Source organism: Theobroma cacao, chromosome 3, assembly GCF_053813885.1.
Source record: "Theobroma cacao isolate CCN51 chromosome 3, ASM5381388v1, whole genome shotgun sequence".
NCBI lineage: Eukaryota > Viridiplantae > Streptophyta > Magnoliopsida > Malvales > Malvaceae > Theobroma > Theobroma cacao.
The window spans coordinates 44,967,172-44,987,371 of NC_142641.1; the positions used below are offsets into that span (position 1 = coordinate 44,967,172).

At 36.1% G+C, this 20,200-nt stretch overlaps 3 protein-coding genes and 1 long non-coding RNA gene across 5 annotated transcripts; all 4 read left to right on the forward strand.

Moving 5' to 3' along the window:
* Positions 1 to 3,503: 3,503 nt before the first annotated feature.
* On the forward strand, positions 3,504 to 12,273 carry LOC18606602 (respiratory burst oxidase protein F). Of its 2 annotated transcripts, XM_007040304.3 has the most exons (14): positions 3,504 to 4,349; positions 4,437 to 4,596; positions 4,864 to 4,912; positions 5,480 to 5,593; positions 6,827 to 7,249; positions 8,637 to 9,023; positions 9,136 to 9,231; positions 9,463 to 9,578; positions 9,961 to 10,128; positions 10,246 to 10,405; positions 10,511 to 10,708; positions 10,796 to 10,924; positions 11,169 to 11,247; positions 11,343 to 12,273. In XM_007040304.3, exons 1-14 carry the CDS (start codon positions 3,740 to 3,742, stop codon positions 11,450 to 11,452), a joined length of 2,799 nt encoding a protein of 932 aa, XP_007040366.3. In that variant the 5' UTR covers positions 3,504 to 3,739; the 3' UTR covers positions 11,453 to 12,273. The 2 variants fall into 2 exon arrangements, with proteins under 2 accessions (XP_007040366.3, XP_088660267.1); XM_088804141.1 differs by lacking the exon at positions 8,637 to 9,023.
* A 1,649-nt stretch (positions 12,274 to 13,922) lies between these two features.
* LOC18606603 (late embryogenesis abundant protein At1g64065-like) lies at positions 13,923 to 14,799 on the forward strand. Its single transcript, XM_007040305.3, has one exon. The coding sequence runs from the start codon at positions 14,077 to 14,079 to the stop codon at positions 14,632 to 14,634; it is 558 nt and encodes a 185-aa protein (XP_007040367.3). The 5' UTR covers positions 13,923 to 14,076; the 3' UTR covers positions 14,635 to 14,799.
* Positions 14,800 to 16,342: 1,543 nt separating this feature from the next.
* Positions 16,343 to 17,152, forward strand: LOC18606604 (late embryogenesis abundant protein At1g64065-like). The gene has a single exon (XM_018117146.2). It carries the CDS (start codon positions 16,424 to 16,426, stop codon positions 16,979 to 16,981), a length of 558 nt encoding a protein of 185 aa, XP_017972635.2. The 5' UTR covers positions 16,343 to 16,423; the 3' UTR covers positions 16,982 to 17,152.
* Positions 17,153 to 17,917: 765 nt separating this feature from the next.
* On the forward strand, positions 17,918 to 19,050 carry LOC148763859 (uncharacterized). The gene is made up of 2 exons (XR_016025403.1): positions 17,918 to 18,080; positions 18,213 to 19,050. It is a non-coding gene; the product is annotated as an uncharacterized LOC148763859 (long non-coding RNA).
* Positions 19,051 to 20,200: the final 1,150 nt, after the last annotated feature.

Genomic DNA, 20,200 nt, shown 5'->3' on the forward strand with positions numbered 1-20,200 from the left:
ATGAAATGCAATTGTGAAGGACAAAGACTAGCTAAAGATTTTACATTACATCCTTGAAAAGGAAATACAAACAACTTCAGTACAAAATGGATGTTAGAATAGTCAGAGGTTCTCGACAAACTTGCAATTGAATTTGCCTCTTTACGAGTATGATTCATTCTTTCATTCTCTTCTCTTTCTTCCCCCTGTTTTCTATTATTTTGAAAATTTTCTTTTCTGCCTGGCGATACACACAATGGGGTTGGATTTGAAACTAGAAAGGGAGAATTTTCAAGTTGTAATAGGTTAGGTGGGTGAACTCCCCTAGCTTTGATTCTTCTACCTACCATGCAATATTTCATGTTAAACAAGAACCACGAGTTAGCCTTTCAATGAATGTTGTTTAGCCTATTACAGAGGCCCTTCCTCTAAACGAAACTAAAAACGAAATCGTTGAAATTAACATTGTTGATGATAAATTTAGGTGAATGGGATGTTTGTAGTGTCAAACAACTAGCTTCGGATACAGGGGACTTCAATCTTGTTGTTAGTAAACTAGTTGGTGGATGATGATTGTCAGCCGGATATTCTTTTCCTGGAGTAGAAAGATTGCCTTTGCATTACAGATTCCTTGTGGGACAAGTAATTTGCTTTGGTTGGGACATGCGAGGAGGGAGGAAAGAAAAATTAATAATATTATTTAAATCATAGTCTTATATATATATATATATACCCCATGTGATCAATTCAAAGAATGATAAAATCATGTTTGACCATACTATTATAGCTTCAGATTCAAAACATAAACATGTATTTCTACATTTTTGTGATGGGGTTAGGTTGAGTTTTGTTCACATAAATATTAAAATCTGCTCCTTTTATAAATAATTGCAGAATGAGCTGCAGTTTGGAAATCGTTTTCATTCTAGAACTAGAACCATGTTCATACTGATTGAAATAATTACTAGTTTTTGTGCATCAAGAGTACTAGACTTATGTTTGGAAGCTTCCAGGGAATAAAACACAATAATATGTAGAGAAAGATCTATAATTGTGATAGTCACATAGAATAAGGTTGTGTGAACAGCTCTATCATTTGTCAGGATATGATTTCTGGGTCCATAATAGCTCACATTTTCCAGACATGAGGGGAGAATATTATTAAAGATTTCATCAAAACCAAATTGTGCTTGCATGTACAATTTTTTGAAGGATCGGACTTGCGTTTTGTCAGTGTTCCAGGAAACAATATTGTTCTTTTTCAATTCCCACCTGTCAAACCTCACCTCGAACCTCTTCCTGGAAACTGAAATCATAGAGTTTATATGAAACTGTGAGCAAGTACCAAGTTATGATTTAGTAGTTGAAAACAAGTCTGACATGAAGTGTACATGCATGGGTGACATCATGATGCTCCAAACATAGTCGACAATATTTGTTGGCATGCGTTTTTGGACACATTTCTTTTAGTATCTATTTGGCTATAAAACTTTGGAAAGATGCATATATATACTATGATGCTAAGCCCTTTGGAGAAATTCCTGATTTGAAGAAGACTGATATATCAGGGACACTCTGTTAGTTTGTTCCTTCTGTCAACTATATATTATTCCAACATCAAATTCTGCCCTCTAAATTTGGCAGAATATGAATTACCTGACAACTGAACTAAACTGGTCATAAGCCGCCTAGCTAGCTAGATATTTCTCCTTTGGATGGAAGCTATATAATCTTTGGTAGACAAGTCAAACAAGAACGTCAACTCGCTTGCATCAGTCACCTGATCATATTGTAAACATAGTTTTCATTTTTCAAGCTTACAGTAAAGCTATTGATGAAGTTGTCATTCAAATCCTGTAATGATGCAAGACAGATCGGTTAGTTGGCAGTGAAATGAAATGAGAGGCTTTGGCATTGTCTTGAGTCCAAAGACAGAATCCAGAGATTACAAGTATACATGTAAACTTAAGAACCACACAATTTTGCTAACAATGAGAATGCCACCTTTAAAAGCGAGAACTCACAAGCTATCAATCTCCTTTTCCATTTCTGTTTTCCCTTTGGAAGGCCATACAAATGTACATGCCACTGTGAAGCGAGCAACATCCCAAATTGATGGAAATTCAATCTTTTTTTGCCATGAACAGGAAGATGGATTTCTACCATCTTATTGTCGGTGAATAGAGGCTATAATTCAAGTCAATCAAGTTATAAACATGATCAAGAATGGTACTAGCTTTGTCGACAAGACATAATGATTCAATGTTGCTAATGTGTAACCAAAGAAAAAAGAACAGGGGTTTACACAAAGATATTGTGTTGTGTTGACAGAATCTTATCTCTTTGTTCTTGCACTTACCTTCAAGTCTACAAGTGGCAGATACATCAATTTAAGAAAATTTTGCAGACCAAACCCAACCAATTTCTTTAAACTTTTCTTTTTACCATGGATTTTCTTTAGGGGAAAAGCATCAATCTTGAAGATACATGGGTTTAGCTTAATTAATTAAAGAGACCGTACTTTTCTCTAGAACATACTACTTAATTATATTTCTCTATAAGAAAAAAGTAGACAATGCAGACGTGTGTGTATATATAATATGGGCATATGCTTCGCTTTTGATGCATTATTAAAGCAAATTAAACTGCATACGAAAGTAATAAAAGTAAGCACTTTCACTAAGACAAAATGCTTAATTTCTTACTTGAAAATCTTTCGTATACCTTTTCCAAGTCATAAAAAAAATGAAGAACAAAGAAACTTCTCGCTACAGAGTTTGCTTTTTCCTAAACAAGATAATCAGAATTTGCAGCAGTCAATAAGTTAGTCATCGCTAAAAAGCGGTAACTCACCCATTCACCATTTACCGTCCACGCGACGTTGACTTCCACCAACCCTGCCGTCAACTTTCCCAGCCCCATCAGGCCCATTGGTTTACTGCCACCCCTTATTCCAATATTATCTGATAAAAAATAATATTATGTTCTCTTTCATCATTGAGAGAGAGAGAGAGAGATATATATATTTATTTATTCTTAAGGTCAAACAAATAATTTTAATTTTTTAAAGTAGTTTCCTTAACTTGTAATGTTAAGAGATTAATAATCATACAATAGTAGTAAAATTTTGCCTCAATATGCAAAAATCAACGTATTCAAAATATTAACAAATAATTTTAAAAACATTATTCTATATTTTTACTATAAATAATTATATAACAATTCGGATCTAAATAATTTTAATTTTCATTGTTCACACTGCCCATCTCTCTTTTGCTTTCTTTTACTTTCTGGCACACAAACCTCCGTCTCCAATTCCCGAAGAAACCAAAGCAAAGTAAAAACGCGTGAAGCCAAACATCAAAAAGCAGGAAGAAAATCAAAGGCTCCCAAACGAAATCCTTCCTGAAGTGGTCACAGATTACTAGTAATAAAAATATAAATATAATTAAGTGATATAATTCTTTTTTACAAAATCCAACAGATAAATAAGTCTCTCTCCCCTGCCTTTGGCCCCTGCAAGTATTGTCCTTTTCTATCCTTTCTCTTCTTTCGCTTCTTCTAGAGCTGCTCTACGCGTTCTTGTCTTTTCCCTCAGATTCCTTCCGCGTCTCCTCTCTCCCTCCTGCCTTTATATTCAACTATTCTGTTTTTTTTTTGGCTCCTTCAATAACTAAACCGTAATTTACATTCCTTCTTCTTTCCAATATTGTCGTCACCGTAACAAACTGTTAAGGATAGTACAAATAGTGTTGGCTCAATGAGAGGTGGTTCGTTACCGACGCACGAGAGGCGGTGGGCCTCAGACACCGTTCCCGCCAAAACGACTCTCAGTTCTACGACGTCGCCCGGGACTGATTCTAACTCCGCCGAGGAGTTCGTCGAGGTCACCCTCGACCTCCAGGACGATGACACCATCATTCTCCGAAGCGTGGAGCCGGCCACCGTCATCAACGTCGATGACGGTGCCGAAACCCCTGTCTCCGCGCCAGCCTCCGCTTCAAGATCCCCGATTATCAAGCGAAGCTCATCCAAAAAACTGAGACAGTTTTCACAAGAACTAAAAGCCGAAGCCGTCGCCAAAGCCAAGCAGTTCTCACAAGAGTTAAAAGCCGAACTACGCAAGTTTTCATGGGGCCACGGGCACGCAACTCAGACCGTGACCGGATTCGACTCGGCTTTAGCCGCTCGTGCTTTGAGAAAGCAGCGAGCTCAACTCGACCGGACTCGGTCCGGCGCTCAAAAAGCACTTCGCGGATTACGATTTATAAGTAACAATAAAACCAATGCATGGGAAGAAGTTCAAAACAATTTCGACAAACTCGCCAAAGACGGCTTTCTCTTTCGCTCCGATTTCGCACAATGCATAGGTTCATTTCGTTATTACAATCGTACATGCTTAATCTTGAATCTATCGTCTAACCATCAGTAACTTTTATTTTTTTCATTTCTTTAAGGAATGAAGGACTCGAAGGAATTTGCATTGGAGATGTTCGATGCATTGAGTAGGCGCAGGAGATTAAAAGTCGAAAAAATTAGCAGAGACGAACTTTATGAATATTGGTCTCAAATCACCGATCAAAGTTTTGATTCTCGCCTCCAGATCTTCTTCGACATGTACGCATTATAAAACTATTAGTATTCGATTTTAATTAAAGTTTTTTTATTCATTAATTAATTCATTTTTAAATTAATTAAAACTTAAAGTTCACACTCTCTCTTTCTCAACTTTGTTTGAGATTCGCTGTATAATTTCGGAAACCAGACATAGTGATGCAATAAAAAAAATGGACAAAATCGTCTTTTTTGCAAGTACGGAAATGATTAATATTTCAATTTCTTTTTCTAAATCTTATATTATATCTTGTTTAATTTATGTTACAGGGTGGACAAGAATGAAGATGGTAGAATCGCCGAGGCTGAAGTAAAGGAGGTAGAACTATTCTTTACCATATCCATAATTAAAATTGGATTAGGCAGCCACGTTTATCTAATTTTGTAATCCAACATGCATAAATTAACCATAAATATTGTCCCTTCTGCTACATTTAAATTTTCTTTTCTTGAAAAAAAAAAATTGCTAGGACCGCCCTTTCGTCGTCAAAGGGGAGTAATTTAAAGTTTAAAGAGATTGATTTAAAACTTGATTACAGGGTGTCATTTGGGTTAGTATAATCAACGTTAGGCAGGGATTGGGTCACCTTAAATCACAAGAAATTCTTAAAACTAACTACTCCAATTTAATAAATGAATCATATTAAACAAAAAAACGACTTTAATTTTCTTTGGTCTCTGGCGTTAACCATTTTTTCAAGCATCTTTTATGTGTAATCTACAATTATTCAAGGGTTTGGACCGATGGCTCCTCTATTTTTTTGAGAGTTTCTTTGCCGTGATCATTTAATAGTAGCTTTTTAGAGGGGTTGGTGGGGGCATTTTGGTCAATATATAATTATTAATTTATTCGTATTTCAAGTTTTTTCATTTTCCTCGTGGATAGATTATCATGTTGAGTGCTTCAGCGAACAAGCTATCAAGATTGAAGGAGCAGGCGGAAGAATACGCAGCTCTGATCATGGAAGAGTTGGACCCCGAAAGACTTGGATACATTGAGGTGGGTCCATGATTTATATGGTACAGTGGATATTTCCATGACCAAATGTTTCCTTCTTTGCTTTTTGCATGTTATTAAAAAAAAAAAAAGATGTTCTAGAATTCAATAAACGAAACAAGTTGAGATAATTATACTATTTTTTGTTTCCGGTAAGACTTCATTTTCAAATTAGGTTCGACACTCACCTTTCAAAAAAACAAAAATAGGAAAAGGTTCGATACTCATAAATTAGTTTCGATAAGATATGCTTGGAGCACCATTGACTAGGAATTTTGAAATATTTATATTTTTAAAAAAATTGTAATAGTTCTTAAATTGGACTTTTTCATCCATAGTCTTTTGTTAGGCGAAAAATGATCAAATCTTCCAACAATCCGGTTCTGGTTTTGTTGAACCGTGACGAAGAAAGAATGAACAAGTAAGAATAATGAGCTTTTACTGGAGACAGCTCAACGTATCTTATCTTGGTAAACAGTTACTTACATTTGAGGTCGTTGAACAGTTTTTAATACTTACTTTTTTAAGTCCGGGCGAAGTAGCTGGAGCTTGATGGAGGGAAAGAAATTGGATGAACAAGTTCTTTTCCGTAATAAATAGTATACCCAAAAATATAATACTAGTCAGTATATTTTCCATTTTAATCTCTCAAATTGCTAATTTATCTAGTCAATACTTACCGCATTTAAATTGTCAGTTTCATGTGAGCAGTTTTTTTTTTCTTTTAATTGCATTATCTCCATGTGATAATTAAGTTGTGTAAGGGCAAAATCAAATCAACTTGTCAGGTCACTATCCGGTGTCTGCCTTGAATTTAATAATTTTTTCTTCTTTTTTTCAATTTTGTATGTTGATGTTTTTCTTATGTTTTACTTTTCAAAGTTGCTAGGATTAAGCAAAGGGTATTGTCGTTATTTTGGTCATAAATTGAAGGGGGTCCTGACCAACTCCATGCCATGATTGACCGTTGGAACTCATGGTCCTGCGAAATGGCGGACCTGACACAGATGGGTTCCATGTGAACTTTGCTTTCTGGTTATTCCCCTCTCAAATACGCGTTCTCTTCACTCATTCACGCAGGCACGCGTCCTCCATTCTGCGTCACTGATAGTGTAACGAGTTGACGGAATAAAATAATCTTGTCCTTTGCATGAATAAATATATTTTTTATGATTTCATATTTTCATTGCCACAATTGCATGATTGGTGGATGGTGACTGATGAAAAATGATGCAGCTATGGCAATTGGAGACACTTCTCTTGCAAAAGGACACGTATCTGAGCTATAGTCAAGCCCTAAGCTACACGAGCCAAGCCCTGAGCCAAAACTTACAGGGATTAAGAAAGAAGAGCAGAATCAGAAGAATGAGCACTAAACTTTTATACTATTTGGAAGAAAATTGGAAAAGGATATGGGTCGTGTCATTGTGGATTATGATTATGATAGGGCTGTTTACTTGGAAGTTCTTTCAATATAAGCAGAAGAGTTCTTTCCAGGTTATGGGTTACTGTCTCCTCACAGCCAAGGGAGCAGCTGAGACCCTCAAGTTTAACATGGCTCTTATCCTCTTGCCCGTGTGCAGAAACACCATTACTTGGCTCAGGTCCACCAAGCTGGGTCTCTTTGTACCTTTTGACGATAATATCAACTTTCACAAGGTGTGTATACCAACTCATTGTTCTCTATTTTTTGTGCTTCTCCTTTACGTTTATCCTCTGGTCCTAGGTGTGGACTAAATGATAGAAGTCAATATGATTGGTTAATTTCAGCCATCAAAGACAATAATAGATCGTTACTTGAGTCTTTCGCTTGCCCTTGCCCTAAAAACACTGATGTCTACATGCTACATATGTGGGACAGTAGGAGGCATTACATGTTCCCGCAGCAACAATTGACAACCTAAACAGATCTCCCTCTCTTTGGTAAAGAAATTAGGCGTACTATACATAAAATTAATACATTTTAGTTTTAATAATTTTTAGCGGTGACAAAAGCATTGACTTGTACAAACAAACAATTTTTTTTTTTTTTGCTTTACTGACAATCTAAGATGGAACAAAAAACAATTCGTTGAAATTAGGAGATAAATATGGGGAGGTAAAAACTTGGTACTGTGCAACTGCTACCCAACAAAGGCTCCATATATATATATATAGTGTAGCCAGGATCTGGGTTCGGTTAAATGCTTCTCTAAATTGCAAAAACCTGCATTTGCATAACTCTACTCTCCTTACATACGGGAAAGAAAATTTCCATGTTATCTGGGTCAGTTTTCTATTCTCTTTCCTATTCCAATTTTCCCTTCAAGATCAAGTCATCAAAATTTTAGAAAAGAAGAAAACGGAGAGATAGAAACAGGGCATGCGTTGCATTTAATTAAAGTATAGTTTCCAGATAGGCTTACTTATGCCAGCTAGATGAGATTAGCAGGCAATAGGTGCTTTAGTGAAATGTTAAAAAGACATATTCACTGATTAATGATTTTGAATCTGGTCCTCGAGATAGCCAATAATTTGCATTTTAGTCCCAGTGGAAGATTCTCTCATGCCCCAGCTCGCAACTACTTGACTTTTTCGGAGTTAGACGTGGACAGTTCGTTGTAACTTGCTAGATTGACAAAACTGCCCTTATAGGTTACTAGTTACAGCTCTTTAGCACCGGATCGTGCATGCTTTGTTGTATTATGGTTATGAAGTAGTTACTTAATTCATCGGTTGCATGATTTCTCCTGTAAGAAGAATTTCTACTGAAGGTCATAAAATTGTAGCTGCAAAGGTTATGCAGAATGTAATTTATGATGCACTTGGTATGTGTATATATATATATATCAGGTTAGCAGAGTTAGAGGGCAGGTATAAGATTTGCATGGCACTGACTTGATTTAAATCAAGGAATTAACCATGTTCTTAAGTTAAAAACAATTCAAACATTTGCAAATCTACTTGTTATTGATGTCGGATTTTATCAAAGTTTTAAAATTGTTCATAATCCTATCCAGTTAGATCTTTTGTAATGATCACTCTTCACCCCATTGAATAAGTGCAGACAATAGCTGCAGCGATTGTAATTGGAGTCATTCTCCATGCCGGTAACCATCTTGCCTGTGATTTTCCGAAGCTTATCAATTCTTCTGCTAAAGACTATGAGGTCTTTCTAATCCATGACTTCGGAAGTCATAAGCCAACGTATATAGACCTGATAAAAGGGGCTGAGGGCGTCACTGGAATTCTAATGGTCATCTGCATGACAATTGCATTTACGCTAGCAACAACATGGTTTAGGCGGAACCTGATTAAGCTGCCCAAGCCCTTTGATAGAATCACTGGCTTCAATGCTTTTTGGTACTCACATCACCTGTTTGTCATTGTCTACGTCTTGCTCGTCATCCACGGCGTATTCCTTTATCTTGTGCACATATGGTACCGTAAGACGGTATATATTTACATCTTCTTTTCTCAAGTGGTTGGAGAAATTATAAATACAAGATTTTATTTTACTTAAGTAACTATAACTGTAGTTTAAGGTATGGAATTCCTGCTTGCAGACTTGGATGTACCTAGCTGTTCCAGTTTTGTTATATGCTGGAGAAAGGATCCTGAGATTCTTCCGTTCTGGTTCCTATACTGTCCGGATTTTGAAGGTGAGCATAACTCTGTCAACTATGATTCAGCGTAGGCAACAAGTTCCATATTTAACTAAGAACTGCTGAAAGTAAAAGCGATGGAGAAAAGTTCAAAGAGACCAATTAATTGGGAATTATCTCCTGAACAGTGAGGCTGATCAATTTACTGAATCTGCTTCTGTATCTGATCTTTTTCATACGAGCTATTATGACTGATGATCTTCCTGTTTCTGCATTCTGAATATATAGGTGGCTATTTATCCAGGAGGTGTTCTCACATTACAAATGTCTAAGCCACCTCAATTTCGGTATAAGAGTGGACAGTACATGTTTGTCCAGTGCCCTGCTGTCTCTCCCTTTGAATGGTAAGTAAGCAATCTAAAGCATATATGTTTTAGGGATGATTTTCAGCTGTTTCACTTCCTCTAGTGCCAATAAATTGTTTTGAGAATTTCCAGAATAATATCTCCAGAGATAAATCCACAGTAAAGAGGATGAAAATGGACATTAGTTAGATCAGAAGCACATTCAATTTGCTGTCAACAATTGCACTTTTATATGAATAGAACCAGGTTCATCATATTTGATTGGTTCGTAGTAAGAATGAGGTTTACAATACTAAAAAGTGTCAATAGTTGCAATCAAAAATCAGTTCTGAGATAGGGGGCAGTCGAGAGAGCAGGTGTGTACATTTTGCATTATGCCAGTTTTCTCTCAGCTCATGAGCATATCTCTTTTATGAACCAGGCATCCATTTTCCATCACCTCTGCTCCTGGTGATGATTACCTTAGTGTTCATATCCGGCAACTTGGTGACTGGACCCAAGAGCTCAGACGGCTGTTCTCAGAGGTTTGTGAACCTCCTGTAGCTGGGAAAAGTGGGCTTCTTAGGGCTGATGAGACGACTAAGAAAAGGTGTATCTATTTTTCTCCCGTTAATATGTTTGACATTTCTCTCGTCTTAGAAGGTTTAAACTTTTAGGAATTATTGAGTAAATTTTGATGATCCTTAATATTTTTGTCTAAGAACAGTTTGCCGAAGCTCTTAATAGATGGGCCGTATGGTGCCCCTGCACAAGACTATCACAAGTATGATGTCCTGTTACTCGTGGGCCTTGGAATTGGTGCAACACCATTCATCAGTATTTTAAAAGATCTGCTTAACAACATTGTCAAAATGGAGGAGCAGGCAGTAAGTAACTCATGCTAAGTAATGAATCCGCTTTTCTTCTTGTTTCTTTGGTTAAATTATTGGTTGTTTCCCTATCAGATTCATGACATGCTTCTTCATGTTTAGGATTCGGTCTCAGATACCAGTAGGACATCGGACATAAGTATCGGGAGCAATGATTCAACCACTCCTAACAGAGTTTCACCAAAGCGAAAGAAAACTCTTAAGACGACTAATGCTTATTTTTATTGGGTAACCAGGGAGCAGGGTTCATTTGATTGGTTCAAAGGGGTCATGAATGAAGTTGCAGAACTTGATCAAAGGGTACGAGAACTCATCAACTTAAAAGCATTTTATAATTTTCTTTTGAATACCGTAACTGTTAATTCTAACTTGTCATTTTGGACTTAGGGTGTCATTGAAATGCACAACTATTTGACTAGCGTGTACGAGGAAGGAGATGCACGTTCAGCTCTCATCACCATGGTCCAAGCATTAAATCATGCCAAGAATGGAGTTGACATCGTTTCTGGCACCAGGGTAAGATCTGTTTTGTCTGTCATTTTCATTCTCTTAGCATATTCCACTGCATGATTGTCTTATTAGGATTCTGAACATCCCATCCAAAATCTGTGATGAGATTGTGCAATCTGTCTCTGTCACAAATTCCTCCTGCAGCAGATATCATGTGTGGCTCCCATGCATTAACAACAGCAGGGCTGTTAGTAATTTTTTAAACGTAATAATAACAATAATAATAATAATTCCTCTTTGCCATTATCAGGTGCGGACCCATTTTGCAAGGCCTAAATGGAAGAACGTTCTCTCTAAACTAAGTTCTAAGCACTGCAACGCAAGGATAGGTGAGCCCCAGTTCTATACCTAAGCATAATTAAAACAAGTAGCAATCTTCTCTGCCTTCTAATGTTGTTGTTGTGGTTTTGATGTGGTCGAGCAGGAGTCTTTTACTGCGGGGCACCGGTTTTGGCTAAAGAACTCAGCAAACTCTGCTATGAGTTCAACCAAAAAGGTTCCACTAAATTTGAATTCCACAAGGAGCATTTCTAAGAGATTACCATGGGGAGTAAATAGAATTACTAAATGTTTATTCTCGCTTCACCATTAATAGCCCAATCTCCTTGCTTTACCTAGAGAATAAGAATTTTTGCAATAAGCCAAGAAAGCACGAGTCACTGTACAGTCTTAGAATAGAAAAGAAGAAGAAAAGAAAGGAAAAAAATATAGAAGAAGAAGAAGCAAAGATATTATTTCATTAGGACTATCGTTGTATAACCACAAAAAAAGAGTGGGGAAACGGCTTGGAATTCTAAGGTGAATCTTTCATTGCACACGTGGCGTAAGTAGGGATAGAAACATGGCAGGTGATCCCAGAATGGAACGTTGGGCGAGCAAGAAGAGTGGTGAGTGCGGTACAGCTGCAATGGAGAGGGTCTGAGGCTGGTGAGACGATAAAGCCAGGCAATGATTGGTAGACATTCATAGGTGGGTTTAGGAGGAAGACAATTTTGAAAAGCAGAGGCTTGAGAAGCGATGGGGGTGGCGTGGGATTTGGAATTTCGGAATGGATTCGTCTTTTTGAACTTTTCCAATTTTACGTCGGGGAATCCTCTAGAATGTCGATGCTGATGAAGTATGTCAAGCTGCTATGATTACATTATTATTATTCATTATTTTAGTTTACAATAAGGATCAGGTGTAGATGATGATGATGATGATGATGGTTCATAGTTTTTTGTAAGTTAATTTTGCTAGCTTTATCTCCATCTTAATACAGATTCAAGAGAGGGCTTTCTATAGTTCATGTGTAAATGTAAATGGGCACGATCAGTTATAAACTATAATAGAATCCTAATTGATTTCTTTTCTTCTTTTTTCCTTTTTCTTTTACTAATCTACTAAAATGGCCAAAGCTGTAGAGTCTAGTATTAGCCAAAAATAAAAATTGAAATCTCAACTGATTGCTTCTCTTTTTTCTTGCGGCAAAAACCAAATTAATCATGCAAAGTTAAATACTTTCCTTTTTGGGATTCATAGATGGTACCTGCAGCCCAGCAAAACCCTTGATCGGGCATAGCCCATTTGCTTTTTCTTACTAATAGTAAGTATTTCTAAGTCTACGGGAGCCCTTCTCAATTCTAAACTTAAATGTCCAGCCCACAGATTAACACAAACCCAAATCAGCCCAATAAATGGTTAGAGTCTTAGAGAGCGTTAGCACGGGCTCTAGATTTGACTTAATAATTTTAAATACGATACATTAATACGATACGAAAAGGTACAAGATTAAATAGATTTGGGTTTAATCTTAACATATTTTATATCTTAACTTGTCAGATACGAGTAACATGTTTAATTAATTATATTTAAACGTATAAACGTACTTAATCATGTTATTGTGTTTAAACTTGTATACATGACACGTTTATCAACTCGTAAAAAATTAATAATTAAATATTATTTTAACTTTATTTAAATAATTTTAAAAAATTATTTTAATAAGATTTTTAAATTTTATAAAGATAGCAATATAATTATGCCATGCTCAAACCTTAATTTTAAATTTTATTTTGTTATATTTAATGTTATGATTTTTTTTGTTATAATTGTTTTTATAATTATTGATTTAAAATTTAAATAATACAATTATATTTAATTGTAACTATTTTATTTAATTGTGTTATAATTGTCATATTTAATTGTGTCGTATCGTGTTATACGGTTATTAAATGGATACGTATACGTGTTTCAGATTTAAACATGAATAGTATTAGTGTCATGTTCGTGTTTAATCTTAACGTGTTTCATGTCTAATCGTGTCTGACACGTTTAAGACACAAAAACATAAATTATCAGGTCTATTCTAGACCACCCAGTTCATCCATGGTTTATTTTAGTTTTTATGCATTTGTACTATGATGATTTTATATTCTTAATTCATCAGTATTAATTTATTTAAAAAATATTTATATTTATATTAAAGTGACATTATCTTTACATGAGTTACGTCCATACAAATTAATCAATCATATTTTTTAATACATGAATACGATGATTTATTTAATAATGATTAATATTTATATGAAAATAAGTGCATCCTTTTTCTATTGAATGCACTTATATAATCCAAAATTAGATAGATATGTGTACATACAACCAAAACTAGGGAAGGTGTCGTCCTTCTAGTAAGGTATCAATTAGTCAACGAATGTCAGAGATCGCTGCCTGGCATAGTATAATATAATACCACACGCCTTGGGTCGTTTTTCAAATAATAAAGCCAATGTTTGAAAGTAGGGCCTACCTCGTCTAGAAAAAGTAATGTTTATTCCCACGCCACGCGTCAAAGTGGGGCCACTTCATCCGACGCCCATCTAGAAGCGAAGACCCCATCAAGTCCTGCCGAACATGAACCCCACTTGGCCCTCATCATACGCTTTTGTTTGACTGCCCAGTCATTTTTGTTACGTTATATTTGTTTCAAAAACTGAGTCTCTTTCACAGTGGAGTTGAATCAGCAATCTTCAAGGGTTTCAAATTATATCTATAAATATAGAGCCAGCCTTTGCCTTGAGAAAACACAAACTACATCGCCCAGTTCCTACCTAGTCATAAAGAAACAGAATTCCCTTTAAACCCAAAAGGGAGAGAGAGAGAGAGAAGAGCAATAAAAAATGAAAGGAGAAGGAAAGCGAAGCAATGCAAAATGCTTGGCATACGTTGCTGCATTTGTTGTGTTTCAGACGGCAATCATCTTGATATTTGCATTAACGGTGATGCGCATCAAAAATCCTAAAGTCAGGTTCGGTGCTGTAACGGTGGAGAATTTCAGCACCGGCAACAGCTCTTCACCTTTCTTTGACATGAGGCTGATGGCTCAAGTGACTGTAAAGAATACAAACTTCGGTCACTTCAAGTACGAAAACAGCAGCATCAGAATCTTATATGGGGGCATGCCGGTCGGGGAGGCAACTATTGTTAAGGCTCGTGCGAGGGCTAGGCAGACCAAAAAATTCGACGTTACAATTGATATTAGTTCCAGCAAGTTATCGACCAACTCCAACCTTGGAAATGATATCGCTTCTGGTGTTTTGCCCCTCAGCAGCGAGGCCAAGTTGAGCGGGAAGGTGCATCTGATGAAGGTGATCAAGAAGAAGAAGTCTAGTGAAATGAGCTGCACCATGGGAATCAATATAGGAACTCGTACCGTACAGGATTTAAAGTGCAAGTGACAAGAAGTTTATTTAGAAACTTGATGCTCGAGTTTCAGTACTTTTTGTTCTGTTTTTTCGTTTTGGTCAATGCAGTCATGTTACTTTGGCCTACCAGTTCTAATTTTGCACTCTGCCCCAGTTTGTGTTAGAAATAGAAATTGATTCATATTTATATATGTTTAACTGAGATTGCAATTAAATTGAGATTTTATTTGTTTCAACATGGGTTTTAATTTCTAAAACTTTCTTCAAGTTATGAGATGTAGTCATCCACCTCCTAGAGGTTGTACTGGACAAAGAAGCAGATTACAGGACATATGCATTTAATCGATATATACTTGTACCTTCGAAGCAACATAACAAGCTTCCCTTTAATAATTAGCATGCTTGGCTATGTAACTAAACTAGGTTGTATGAAGAAAAACCCTCCTTGAATATAACTGAATAAGAAACAATTTCCCCAAAGTTTAATATTTAAGTGATAGATGTATACTTTTAGAGGTGTAAAAGCCAACATCACATGTATTGAAAGTAATTTGGAGGAGATACATGCTCAAGGTAGATTAACTCGTTTCACCAGTGGACTTGGACCAGAGTCCCTCTGAGGTTTGGTTTTCAGCTTAAAACAAAACTCTTAAGTAATTCCAGTGCTTGATTTGCTTTGAATCCTACTCTTCAACAATGGGAAAGCAAAAAAGTCTAGCAAGAACTTGCCTTGCCCTTGGCGTATTACTTGAATTTCCCAAACACAAATCTCGCTGGTGAGAATTGACAGACAACAAACATTTCCGATAATCAAGAGCTTTGACAAACAAGCATTTGCATGTTTTTTTTACGTATATCCTTTGTGTAAAAAGACTTTTATGTAACTTAATTTGCCTAACAACCATAAGCTGCATAATTCAACCGGGCAAGTGTCTTTCTTTTTGGTAAAATATCTTCATACCTGGCCAAAAAATGGGAGGTCATGCTAAGGTCCCCTTCCAAGTTGAATACATGTCTTGGTGGTACAAGGAAATTGCTGGAAAGTTAGCACTATGAATAACTGTTGTAAAAATGTGAATAAATTAATCGAATCCATTAAATTACGACAAGTGTACGGAGGTCTAGAATGGCTGGCTGGAGAAAAACATGAAATTCCTCGTTTATCAGCTATACAGGAACTATTCCTCTTCTCTGGTTAGGGGAAATCTAGAAGGGCTACGTATATTTTATGTTGTTAATCCCCTTCCTTGCCTCCAAAGATAAAATAATGGATGGGGAACTATCTTAAATGGCTGGAATGTCACTGGATAGGAGACTGATGTTTTTGTTTTGGGTAGGGACCAGGGAGAGGGGTGTCTTGACAAACAGATGATGCAGCAGCAACGTGGTCTGATTGGTGTAACCTGTAATTGTCACGCCAGTTAAATTGTATATGGATGATCATGAAATACTAATTAACTTTTCTTTGAAACTATCCATGTAGGTACAATACCTAAACTTTGCATTAATTTATTACTGTGAGCATCTAGATGATGACCCAGTTCAAGCATATAGAAGCTTCAGTCATTAATATATATATAGATATATATATCATGTTCAAAAGACTTTCAAACACGTTTTGATTTAGTAGTTAAAAATAGTCTTTCACTTTGATGAATGTTTCACATACAGTTCATTTATACTTTATAGTTACAACAGTATAAATAGATTTGTTGCATGTCTGCAAAATTATACCTTCAACCTTAACCTGCATTCGGGCTTTTGAGCAGATTAATTCCTATAACACAAGCAAGAATCAAGTAAAAATCAAATCATTTTCACCATGAAAGTGAGAAGGGAAGGAAGCAATGCAAAATGCCTAGCATATGTTGCAGCTTTTGTTGTTTTTCAGACCGCAATCATCTTGCTATTTGCACTGACTGTGATGCGGATCAGAAGTCCTAAAGTCAGGTTCGGTGCTGTAACAGTGGAGAGTTTCAGCACTGTCAATAGCAGCTCACCTTCTTTTGACATGAAATTGATGGCCCAGGTGGCCGTGAAAAACACAAATTTTGGTCACTTTAAGTATGAAAACAGCACTGTCACAATCTTATACGGAGGCATGCCAGTTGGGGAGGCAGCTATTTTCAAGGGTCGCGCAAGGGCCAGGCAAACCAAAAAATTCAACATTAATGTTGATATTAGTTCCAGTAGGTTATCCAGCAATTCAAACCTTGGAAATGATATTAATGCAGGTGTTTTGCCGTTGAGCAGCCAGGCCAAGTTGAAGGGAAAGGTTCATTTGATGAAGGTGATCAAGAAGAAGAAGTCTGGTGAAATGAGCTGCACCATGGGAATCAATTTGGCGACTCGTGCCGTACAGGATTTGAAGTGCAAATGACATGTCAAGTTGCTTTCTGAGGATTAAATTCTTTAATTTCACCTTTTTCTTACTTTCTCTGTTTTTCTTTTGGTCTATTGGCCTCACCGTTTCTGTTATTATACTCTGCTTTACTTAGGGTTTGAAGTAGAGATTGATTCCTTTACATCTATTTGTAACTGAGATTTCAGATTTGGTCTGTTTCACATGATCTTCCATTCCATGTACATCATGGCCTATATATTGAGCATCCAAATTGTCTGAAGCAAAAGCACCATATTACATCTGAATACATCCGTATCTGCCTAGCCTAGATTGCATACCTTAAAAATGGTTTTGCAGTACAGTTTCACGTAACATTGCTGTCACTTTAGCATCCTTCCTAATCAAATCGATTTGATCAAAAGTCTGTGCCAACCATTCAGGCTGATTTCATTTGTAGGTGTATTCTCTATAATTATACGGGTTCCTTTTTTTGACTCTGATGTGGGTTTTGCCTCACAACAGAAGCTGAAATTTTCCCTTGACTTGAACAGTTTGTCCAACTATGGCCTTCTTAGAGACGGATGATTTCAAGTAAATTATGTCAAATTTACATCTCGAAGCTGAGATGAAAATCAACCCTCTGACCTAAGGTTTTTGTTTTGTTTTCCGTTAGCTATGAAAAACTATTCATATGCAACAGCAATGTGCTCAGACTGGTGTAAGATGTAGTTATCATTCGGCACAGAAATGATACCATAAGATCGACCAATGACGATAAACCCATTGTAAATTAATATTCAGGAAAGTCAAGTGGTTGACTCAGTTGTCGTACATAAAAGCTTCTGTTATTATATTACCAGGTTCGAAGACTCTTAAACTGGCTTTAATGTAGAACTGAAAAGCTTATTCTGACTTGATCAAATTTATAATGAATTAGTTAGTTGATTCTGAATTATAAATGACCATTGCTCCTTGAGTCATCTTGGTTGCGTTTCAGATCATAATCATCTTGCCTCGCACGAGAACAGATCACAATTGATATCTTAAAGTCAGGTTTCGCGATGTAGGGGTGGGGGATTAATTTCAGCATTATTGAAGCACTTCACCTTCTTGCAACATGAAATTTTTGGCCCAGGTTAAGACTCTCAAGAGACTTTTGACTTCCATATGATATTTGCTCCTCTGCTTTGCCACTTCCATTGTCTTTTGACTTCCTGTTATCTCCTTTCCTTTTGGCTTTCTTGGTCACAAATGGTTTTCCTTTCAGCTACTTTAATTGATTTTAAAGATTAATTTTACTTTCCTGACAAATTGACCGAAAATTATAAGGAGTTTAGTTCCGGTCCAGAGTGCCTCAGAATCACCAAAGGCAAGACGCTTGTCCGCAATTCCATCAAACTGGTACAGGAAAGAGGCAGAATCCCAGAATTAAGGGCTTTTTCTTCACAGTAACACTTCAGTTGTAATGTAACACATCGTCATATGCAATTGAGTTGCTAATGCCCTTTAATTGCATATGAGGGTATGTTAGATTACGACCGAAGTATTACTGTGTAGAACAAAAGCCATAAATTCCGGTCTTCGACCTCTTCTCTCTACCGGTTTGATGGAACTGCAGACAACTGTCTTGCCTTCAGTGATAACGAGGCACCCTGGAAGGAACTGAACTCCTTACAAGTTTCAGTCAATCTGTCAGGAAAGTAATTTAAAGTAGCTGCAGCCATAGAGTAAAAGAACCATACCTAAATAAGAGAGCCAAAAGAAAAAGAGGGAGAGAAAGACAGCAAAAGTTCAAAAGACAATGCAAGTGCCAAAACAGCAGGCAAATACATGGAGGTCAAAAGCTTCTTGAAAGCCGTCAAGTATGAGAAAGCAGTCACAATCTTTCACATGGCAGCATGGGAATCTTACAAGGAAGTCTGCTTTGATGTGCTGCGCCATGGAAATAAATTCAGTAGCCCGTGCTGTACAGGATTTGAAGGACGAATATGACATGTCAAACGGATTATTTCTGCAACTGTGCTGGCTTTTTTTGGCGAGAACTGTGTAGTTTTTTTATTTACTTGGTTTTTTCGGTCTAATTTACTTGAATTTCTTTTTTCTTCTTTTTCCTTTGCTATGATGGATCTTTGAATTTATTCAGCTATTTGAAGTTGAGATTGTTAAGTAATTAATCAACTAATCAAGTCCTTAATGGCTGCTCTCATTACACCGCTCATATCCCTGGCTTTTCTCCATGTTTGGCAGCATATCACTGATCATTCGTTTTCCCATGAATGAATTTTGTTTCATTAATCAGCTATGTGACTAAGCATGAACCATGTTTTTTAAGACTTTTCTGCCTTTTTCCTGTACTCTCCCAGAGATCTAGATGCGTATTGACGTTGCTTCCACCCTCCTTAGTCCTTCCCTTAAAATTACATGTAAACGACCTCTTATTTGACCAAAAAACTTCAATGAACTATTACGGAATAGTTAAATCTGATGATGAGTGGGGTCGGGGGAATAGACTAATTCTCCCAATGGTTTATGGTTTTCCATTTGATTTAAAATAACTCAACTCGATTACATCTCAAATCTTAATTTCAAACTTAATTAAGTCAGCTATTAACTATATATATATATATATATATATATTCTCTATTATGATTGACTTAAGGGCATATTCGGAAAGGGCTGGTAGGCTATTTTTCTCTTATCCTACAGATTTCATTTTGCTTGTAAAAATCATTCATTATATAGCATCTCAATAGTATATGTGAGCAAATCTTGATATATTATAAAACGTATAATATTAAAAAAATTTAAATAAATTTTTTTTATTTTATTCAATCAAAAATATTATATTATTATTTTAAATTAAATAAATTCTTATAATTAATAGTTAAATAATTATTATCGATTAAAATGTTATTTATAATATTAATAATGAATGATGACATGATGTGCTGATATGTCATGATGATATAATTATATATCATTTTTTACACTAACAAAATTTAAATTAGTAGGATTTGCATACATTGTACGAATGAAATCTAGACCAATATAAAAGAGTAAAGTTATTTGTTGTACCACCAAGATACTCGAGGAAAATGTATTTTTCTTAATTTTTTCTGAATTCTAGGAGCTACCAAAAAATAAGTTAATACTAGAATAGTTGGATCACAAATTTGATCACCCTGATCAAGAACTTGTAACTCATCAAAGTCATCATTTCTTGAACTCAAGCGTATCCCGAGGGGGTCTGGTTCC